At 42.6% G+C, this 10,000-nt stretch overlaps 1 protein-coding gene across 8 annotated transcripts in view; it reads left to right on the forward strand.

Annotated features, from left to right (window-relative positions):
- The window catches only part of VWDE (von Willebrand factor D and EGF domains), a 304,919-nt gene that overhangs the window by 248,504 nt on the left and 46,415 nt on the right, over window positions 1-10,000 (forward strand). For all 8 annotated transcript variants that reach the window (XR_015056095.1, XR_015056094.1, XM_085873161.1 and 5 more), the window contains one exon: window positions 4,896-4,991. Coding sequence is in view for 6 of the 8 variants with exons in the window: in XM_085873161.1 (XP_085729287.1) it covers window positions 4,896-4,991 (96 nt within the window). In the remaining 2 variants the exon portion in view is untranslated. The remainder of the gene's footprint in view (window positions 1-4,895; window positions 4,992-10,000) is intronic.

Genomic DNA, 10,000 nt, shown 5'->3' on the forward strand with positions numbered 1-10,000 from the left:
AAAAATAATTGAAGGCAACAGACTGCTGCTTCGATCATCGCTCCTGATATTTTATTTTATTTTGTTTTGTTTTGTTTGTTTTGCTCTTAAGAAATATGCTGTGATATATTTGCTGTTGTGAAATATGATTCTTTTGGAATTTGACAATACCCTATAGCTATACAGTATTTATTTTTTGTATACCTTGTCAAGGCTCCTTTCAGAGGTAACACACAAAACATATAACAAATGGAACAGGAAACAAGAGGGTCGAGAGAGAGAGAGAGAGAAGAGAGAAGAGAGAAGAGAGAAGAGAGAAGAGAGAAGAGAGAAGAGAGAAGAGAGAAGAGAGACAACAACAGCAGGGAACAGGGACATCAGGAGATTTGTGGAAGAGAGAGGGATGGGACAGGAGGGTACAAGGGATAAGCAACATAAACACTACAGGGATTTTCAGGAAGAAAAACTGAATTTGAAGGAGGTGTGTTTGGGATGGATTAACGGGGGTAGAAAAGATCATGCTTTTGGATGGGAGAAGATATGAGATTGTGGTGAACAGCTGTTTTAATCACCTGGAGGGTAAAGTGGGATTGAAGAGAGTGTAGGAGTTTGTTCCAGAGGAGGGGAAAAAGAGGAATGAAAGAGTAAGATGAGCAGTAATTCTTGATTTTGGCAGTTTCACCAGAAGGGAGTTGCTGACAGACCTTGAACACCCTGCTGAAGTATTAGGGGGACAGAGCACAGACAGAGCAAGGGGTGCAAGGCAAGAGAGGAGTCCGTCAAAGACAAAAAGACCACCATCTTACCTGCAGTGAGAGAGTGAAAGACCCAGAGACTCAGCTTCATCGTGGGTGATACAAATGATCCTAAAAGCCTTAGTTTCCACAACGTGAAGCCGAGCTAGATGTGACACAGAAGCACCAGCCCAGAGCGGAGAGCAGTACTCCATCAAGCTGTGGATGAAAGCTTTGTATGTCGTTAAGAGCTCAGGTGTGCCAAGGAAGGACTTTGCACGATGGAGGATGCCCAGTCAGCAACTGGCTTTCGAGGCCAGCTTGGAAATGTGGCTTTCCCATCAAAGATCATGGCAGACAGTGAGACCCAAAATCTTGAGTGACAGAACTTCTTCAAGGGGATTGTTGAGAAAGTAGATTGGAGGGGGGGGATGGTTCCAGACAGTTCTTTCGGAGAGACATGGTGAGAGTGAGATTTGTTAGGCTTGAAAGACGTGTTCCACATGTTTGACCAGCTTGTGATGTTATCCAGAACTGCACAGAGTGACGAGGCTGCTGCCTACTGATCTGAGGGATGAGAGATGGTACGGCAGAGGGTGGAGTCATCAGCAAAAAACAAAAGAGGATTTTCTAGAGTCAAAAGAAATAATTATATTTAATCTGTATAATAATCTCCATCAGTCTGTCTGTCCATTTGGGGAGGAACTTCTATGGTCAGGGTTTGGTTTTGGAGCGATCGTGGCACCGGTCCATTACACACCGCCCAAAGAAGGTGCGTTTTCATAATGCAAAGGAAAGAAAATCATGAAGTCTTTAATTTAAAAAAAAGTTTTGGTTTTCACTCGAGTTTTCAAGGCCGAATCGTGTGCAAGTACAGGATTTATAAACAAGCTGTATACCACATGTGTATAAACATGTCATTCACACACACGATGTGAAATAAATAAACACGAGAAGGGAAATTCCCAAGAGATTTTTTTTCGTTCTTCTTTTCGAAGTTATGCACACGTCCACTTTAAACAGGTTTATTTTAAATCTTTTATTTAAAAAAAATGTCCGTTTGTATGCTCCATACTCATGAAAAGAGTAATTTCGGTTTTTGCCGGACAGAAGGGTGTAACGCCCATATCCACCACCACCCACAACACTTTTTCTCAAAGACTTTTCCATTTAAGCTGTATTCTTTCGACAGTCGTCGCAATAAAATGTTTCATTCTTTAGACGTAGTCACAATAAAAAGTTGCAAGTCAGAGGTACTCTTTGATCCCAGAGTCACACAAGCAAAAGCTCCTGTGTGAAGCAGGATGACGTCAATGTGATGACATCATATTGTTACGAATCTGGAACCCATCGCACACAACAGCCAGAGTCCTTATAGATCAGTTCTATCAGTAAGTATGTGTTTCTAGTTGGGGTCCCGTCCCTTATTTAATGGGTAATTAAGTATACGTGCGCTGCGAAGTTGTTTTATAGTCAGGTCTTTAAATCCTTAGATCCGACGAACCAACCACCCTGCCATTCCCATTCACAACTCCTACACTGAACTAGCGCTTTACCAAGCTCCCCTTGCTGTTCAGTTGGAGCAAACAGCACGTCAACACACCTGATCCCTGTCCAATCAGGAGCGAACAGCACGTCAACACACCTGATCCCTGTCCAATCAGGAGCGAACAGCACGTCAACACAACTGATCCCTGTCCAATCAGGAGCAAACAGCACGTCAACACACCTGATCCCTGTCCAATCAGGAGCGAACAGCACGTCAACACACCTGATCCCTGTCCAATTAGGAGCAAACAGTGTGATCCCTGTACAATCAGGAGCGAACAGCGCGTCAACACACCTGATCCCTGTCCAATCAGGAGCGAACAACTCATCAACACACCTAATCCCTGTCCAACCAAGCACGCACAGAGCGTCTGACACCGAGGCTCCGCCCCGCTCAGGGAGCGGATAAAAAGACCAGGCTCCCTTTGGGTTCATGATCGTGTTGGCGTTGGAGTCTGGTTGTGTCGAAGCCTGAGGAGAATCACTTGCTTCGCATGCCTCACTGCCTCCTCGCTTGTTTTTGCCGTCAGAATCGTGCTGGTGTCTGCCACTCCATCCTGGTGCCTTCGTCCTTGACGCCACGTGAAGGCTGCGGGTTTGAGTCCCACCACTGAGCCAGATCGTCTAACACCGCACGAGGCGGACAGGTCCAAGCACAGGATCTGGCTTCCAGCTCACCATTCCTTGAGCTGGAAGCCTTCAATAAAGACTCGACGGGGTCCGTTTCTTTTGGGTGTTTGTCTGTGTGGGGGCCCCGTCTCTTAAGTAGAACTGTTAAGTGCTGTTGCTCACTGTATATTGCCTGCCTGATATTCGGATAACTCTGCCCTTACGTGCTTCCTGCCCCGATTATTATTGTAATAAATTTGTCTATTGTTGAATGTCCCAGCTCATTCCCTGTCATTTATTTTATTGGCTTAGCACGGTGCGTGTTGAGAAATAGCGAGGCAGTAAATTGTTAATTTGGACCGACGGGCCTTGGTAACCATCTGCTCGGGTTGCACACGGTTCGGGTACGGTAATGGCTCGTTCCGCTTGAGATCTGCCGAGGGTGTGAATTCCCCGGTAGCTTTGCCGCGTGGGTACTTAGGTATATTGAAGTTTGGCAATTGACCCTATCCCACACGGTCGAATTATTGGCGATTCATGGTCCTGTAAGGGACCCGTGCCTTTCAGACTTATCCGAGGGTCATGACCTAAATTCCGGGTGTTCGGTGGAGACGACTCCACTGCTCCACCTAGCGGTCGTGCTCGCCACCGATACCCGGCCCCGCAACAATATGTCTAAAGCATAGTAAAAGTAAAGTATTATTTCAAATAATCAATCATATTTTGCATTTGTTATTTTATGGCCTGCCAGGATAGCTTAGGCTCTTAAAGGATTGCACATTCGGCTTTGAGCTACCTTTCCAGGGTTGGAATCCCAACCCAGCTATAAAATACCACCCTGGTGTTTGGCATGCAGGGCGAGGCATCGATCGGAGGGACGTTTAACCGGAGAACGCGACGAATTTCATTTGGAATTACCCTTTCCAAAATTAATAAAATAATGAAGAAACAGAATGAAACGGCTGATGAACGTCATCATAGCAGAAACAAAAATAATGAGGTGGGAAAATGAGATGGCTGATTAACTTCAACACAAACTTGTACAGGATGCTGAGCAACAAAGACTTTGGAGGGTAATGCGTTCTCCGTAAACATGTACAACAGCAGCCATAATGAATCGGACGAAGTAGCTGATAATATTGTCCAAGAGCATAGTTGCGGTCCTATGACCTCAACATGTGTACACTGTTCTGCGAAACATTTCACAAATGAATCAACCAAGCTGTTAGGAGATGGATTTACACTTTGTTGCTCCAAGGGGAAAGTTCAATTACCTCCACGATTTGCCGTACCTGCTCGACTGCAACAACTTTATCAAGGTAATGATGAAAAATATCGAAACTTCCGAGAATATCTAAAGTTGCAACTTGGAAGACTCGATGTGCAGCATCTAAGTCGAGATGTCCAAATATCATACCTGTCTCTGCCCGTGGGTTTCCGATGGGTGCCCCACGAGTATTTAATTGTCTAATGGTGTCTGTCTGCTCAACCAACCTCAAAACACAGAAATGCACCTTGGAGACAATACATGATGTAAAAGTTGCTTCAAATTAATTCACGCCTACAGGAAATTTATAATTATTAAGTTTCGATTGCTTCAACTTGATCCAAACCTATGGGAAAATCATAATGCAATTTAGCTCTTTCAACCAGCTCAAGAATAAAAGGCTTCCTTTTATTTTTATTTTTCTGTTGTGGTATTTTTACTATGGGCGTCCAGCTAGTTATGCATGATTGGAGAGCGACAGTTAGAAAATTATTTGACATTCAATGGAACTTATTTGATTTCTAAATCTTAAATGTATATTTTTCTGTGAAAAAAAAATTCACTTCAAGCAATCATTTCACTTCTCCATGAGCATGTTCACACAAAGGGAAACTCTGTAAATGTTACCCTTCATTCCCTTCCAGCTTGACATATTTAAGTTGCAAATTAAGATTCTCGAGTACTGTACCCATACCTTGCACATGTTTCTTTTGTGGAGATACTTCATTGTCTCTTATGGCACCCATTCTCACCTGTAGCTGTGTGCAACACTCACTGTGAGAATGGAGGAAGCTGTGTTCGGCCTGATGTGTGCCGCTGTCAGCAAGGGTGGAATGGACCAACCTGTGGAACAGGTGTGTTGTCTCAAACCATTACACGTCTTCCGACCGCAAAACATTTTACTCGTATATAAAGGCATTGTGCGAAGTGGATTTTCTGCAAATATAAACTGAACTAGAACTGCCACTTTATAAGTGTTGGCAATCATGACCTGGTACCAAGACGTCCCGCTTTGATGTAACACTGCTTTAATCGGACACCTGACCCATAACGTCCCCTTTATTCAATTTAATTCAAAATGGGATTAAAAAAAAATTCAATTCAATTCAAATGAAATGGAACACCAAATAGGTACTGCATTGGAGTCATCAGAAGGAACCCAAATATGCAAAAAGCAGAGGTGGAGTCATCAAGAGGAACCCAAATAAGCAAAAAGCAGAGATGGAGTCATCAGGAGGACCCCAAATAAGCAAAAAGCAGATATGGAGTCATTAGGAGGACCCCAAATAAGCAAAAAGCAGAGATGGAGTCATCAGGAGGACCCCAAATAAGCAAAAAGCAGAGATAGAGTCATCAGGAGGAACCTGGATAGAATTCAGGTTTCAGCTGCTACTCCTCTACTCTCAAACCCATCCAGGTGCAGCCACGTGAGCCTTATTCAAAAAGAACCCAGATTCAAAAAATTAAATTATGGCTGCCAGGCCATGCATCTGATTGGGTTGAAATTTATAACATATATTTCCCATGACTTCGAGATCATAATAGTGAAGTTTCACATTGATTGAAGAAGCGGTTTAAGAGAAATAATTTTTTTTTAAGATTTTCATTGAATCCAATTTGGCTGTCAGACCATGTGACCTATGAGTTATTCGTGAACACCCTGGTATCCCCAAGGCTTGGGAAACGTGTGTGATGTTTCCCCTCGAACTGTCAAGCCATTCTGGAGAGGATGAGTTTTTAAAGGTTTATTCTTCAAAAACAATTATCGCCGCCAGACCATGTGATCGATGACGTTAAAATTTACACGCTATATTCCCATGGCTCGTAGATCATGTGCATGAATTTTCAGATCGATCTGGTAAGCCATTCTGGAGAGTATTTTTAAAGCTTTTTATGTTCAATCCAATATGGCTGCCGAACTATGTGACCTATGACCTCAGATTTTTTTTCTCTTGAACATTTTGCTGCAAGACAACACTCAAATTTTTGTACTGACCGGATAAAGCGTTCGGCGAATCGAATTATGACATCATAACGATGACATCATGGTTAGCAACACTTGTTTCCCATTGGGAGTACTTGATATGTGCCAAGTTTCAATTTTTTTCTATGGAGCTGTTTCAGAGACAGAGGTCCAATGTTTTTCCTTTTTTCCAACATGGCTGCCACACCACGTTACCTTTTTACCATCATAATTATCATCAGAAAATTAATATGAGTAGTCGCTCCTCTCGTGAAAATTTTGAGTCAATCCGATAAGCGGTTGCAGAGAAAATAGATTTAAAAGGGAATAAACCTGGAAAATGCCAGTGGAATAATGATATGGAAAGCAGAATCAACAGAAGAAAAACAAGAGGTTACCCAGTCTGAAAGGTTCGGCACCCTCATTAAAATGTGGAATGTGATGAAAGCCTCCAATTAATATTTCCTTTCAAGATGCTTTTACACATGTTTCTATAGGATATATTTTTGTATATACTGTATGGCTGTCAGGATGGCTGAGAGGTGTGTTCAAATTCATCAATGTTTGTGCCGTCCTTCAGATGGACATTAAACTGGGTGTCCTGTCTGCCATCATTAGTTGGTGGGCTTTAATGATCCAAATGGTGACCTTCTTGAAGAGAAGATGAATTATTGCTGGCACCGTGAAGAAATTCTAAATTTCTACTCTCACCTACAGATGGCACTGCATCAGTGGCACAACCATTCTCCCAGTGAAGATGCAACCAGCTCCCACTGCAGGCTGCAGACAAAATGATTAAGTGAGCGAGCCTATAGACAATTGCACTGGCATTTTTATCATACGCATTGCATTACTGGCTGCCACAAAAGTGCTGCAATTAATTTCGTCTAATTAGCTTGCCTCTTCAATATTTTTTTTTTACATTTTAGCATTGCCAAAGCGATCTATAACAAGAAAAAGAGCAGTCGGAGATTGCAAACCATCGTCAGAACTTCTTTTGAGTGGTGTGTTTTTATAGGTTTTCAGGTAAATACAATATGGCTGCCAAACCATGTGACCTATGACATCATATATGTGATTTTTGTTCCTCATGGATAGGCGGTCATATGTGTAAAGTTTCACCTCAATCTTTTCAGCCATTTCAGGGAAGAATTTGAAGGTTTAACAAAAAAAATGACTGCCGAATCACGTGACTGATGACATCATCAAAAAAAATTTGTGGACCATTTTATCCCAAGATGAACCTCAAAATTTTTTATTCTGATTGGATGTAGCATTCTACATATGCAATTATGACGTCATAATGAGGGGACCTGTGACGTCATAAAATATCACACTCATTCATCATGAGGAGTACTTGCTCGGTGCCAAGTTTCAAATTTTTCCTTGGTGCGGTTTCAGAAATACAGAGGTCCAAAGTTTTGCGTTTTTCCAATATGGCTGCTACACCACGTGTGCAATGACGTCATAATTATCATTGAAACATTCTACATGAATAGACACACAAATGGTGAAAATTTCGTCTCAATCCCACAAGCAGTGCGGAGAAAAACATGAAAGTTCTTTGTGGACAGACAGACAGACAAACAAACAAGAAGACTTCATGCAGAGCACGACACTTGCAAAATCCATAAAACAAATTTGACCTCAAAAATAATTGGTGGTTGAATTCAATAACCAAATGTGGAACTCCTCTTCAAATATCAAGTGAATTGGATGAAAATTGACAATTTTAGAAATCTGGCCTATGTTGACCTTTTGGCCAATGTGAACCTCCAAAATAATTGGCTGGTTGAATTCAGTGCCCTGAAATATAAGTCCTCTTCAAATTTCAAGTCATTCGGATGAAAATTGAGGATTTTAGAAATCTCACCCAAGTTGTTGACCTTCAGCCTATGTTGAGCTTTTGACCTCAAAATCATTAGACTTCTTCCTTTTGACAAACTCTATCATGTGGTGAAGTTTCATGAAGAGCGGTTTGAAATTGTGACCTGCAGGCGACAAACAGACAAACAAACAGACAGAACAAGCCGGTAGGCGGCGATGGGTCGCCGAGCATGGAAACTATAAGATATAGAGCGAAATGGATGTCATATAGCGGATAGAAAATCACCTTAAGATTATGCATATCAAATCTCATCCAGTTCCATCAACTGATAACTACTCGGTATCCATTTGAATGAAAAGTACCGAAAATGCGGTTTGAAATCGGAAATCTCCAAAGTTCGAAGGGGGTGCTGTGGGTGAACAAAGATCTAAATCGAAAATCCGGCTCGATCGTTTCTGCACAATGATGTATTCCAGATGATTAGTGTGAATTTTCATGACCATCCGACCATAACCCAAGGAGGAGTAGCATTTGGCGCGAAGGCACCTCCAGCTCTCGCATATTATCGATTTTTGCACTAATTGACCTTTGACCCCTGACCTAAGCAAAATCGGTCAATATGTCCTGAGGCAAAGTTGTAGCACTCATTGCGTGCTCTGAACCTGCAAAGTTTCATTCGGATCAATGCACTCACCTGGTCGCTAGGGGGCCTTCAATTTTCGCCAATTTTCGGGCATACCCCATTTGTAGGGGGCGCTGCGGGTAAACTATTCCATATATCACAAAAAACGGAATATATTTGATCGAGCATCACCTGAAGATGATGCATGCCAAAATTCATAACCCTACGTGGGATAATTGATTTCGCGTGAACGGTACCGATTTTGAGGGTTTTTCGGTTGTTGCTCGGGAACCAAAGCGTCCCGAGCAACCATCACAATTTCCAAAGCACTAGATCATAAGATGTACCTACCACCCGAGTTTGGTCAAAATCCGCCCACGTTTACTACCCATTATGCTGATGACAAACGAACAAACATCCAAACAAACAGACAGAATTACTGACAATAAGTGTGACCTATTTCGGTGACCCAACAGAATAACAAAATCGACTAACCAATATACAGTACTTGAAAAATCTTCGATTTTGCAACTAACAAATGAAAAATCACTCAGAGTGACAACTTGGCAAAACAGCACAAAGTAGAATGGCACTCGGTTGAGCGCATACCTCTGCCAGGTGGAACAGTTCACGTTTTGTATCCCACTGATGGGCTGGATCCGAACCAAAATCCAATCCGCTTGTTCTGGTCACCTATTCAACTCATCCACCTTGTTTGGTCATAACTCGTCCACAACTATCAAATTATCATTGCACCACCCCCCATGTGGTGACAAGTAACACTTAAGGTCACAGTTTTCCCTACTTAACTTGCATCGAGTTGTCTTCTTCCCATCTACGGACCATGAGCTGCACTGTACAATCCTACCTTTCCAATGAAATTCCTCCATCTGCCCCACCAACATAACAATATGCATGTAACTATGATGTTACCAAAATGTTCGTCTTGTGAAATAATAACATGACGATGGAGTGTACCAAGACTTATTCAGCAATTCTCTTCTTCCTCTTTCGGCTTGCTTCCGTTAGGGGTCGCCACAGCGGATCAACCATCTCCATTTCGCTCTATCCTCCACATCTTCCATTGACACTCCAACCACCCGCATGTCCGCCCTCACCGCATCCATGAACCTCTTCTTTGGCCTTCCTCTTCTCCTCCTGCCCTGGCGGCTCCATCTTCAACATCCTTCTCCCGATATACTCCGTTTCCCTCCTGTGCACATGTCCAAACCATCTCAATCTCGCCTCTCTCACTTTGTCTCCAAACCGTCCTACCTGCGCTGTCCCTCGAATATACTCATTTCTTATCCTATCCATCCTCGTCACTCCCAACGAGAATCGCAGCATCTTTAACTCTGCCACCTCCAACTCCGCTTCCTGTCTTATTGTTAGTGCCACCGCCTCCAAACCATACAACATAGCTGGTCTCACTAACGTCTTATATACTTTC

The sequence above is a fragment of the Eptatretus burgeri genome, chromosome 3 (assembly GCF_056783735.1).
Source record: "Eptatretus burgeri isolate ZD-2024b chromosome 3, Ebu_testis_v1, whole genome shotgun sequence".
Taxonomy (NCBI): domain Eukaryota; kingdom Metazoa; phylum Chordata; class Myxini; order Myxiniformes; family Myxinidae; genus Eptatretus; species Eptatretus burgeri.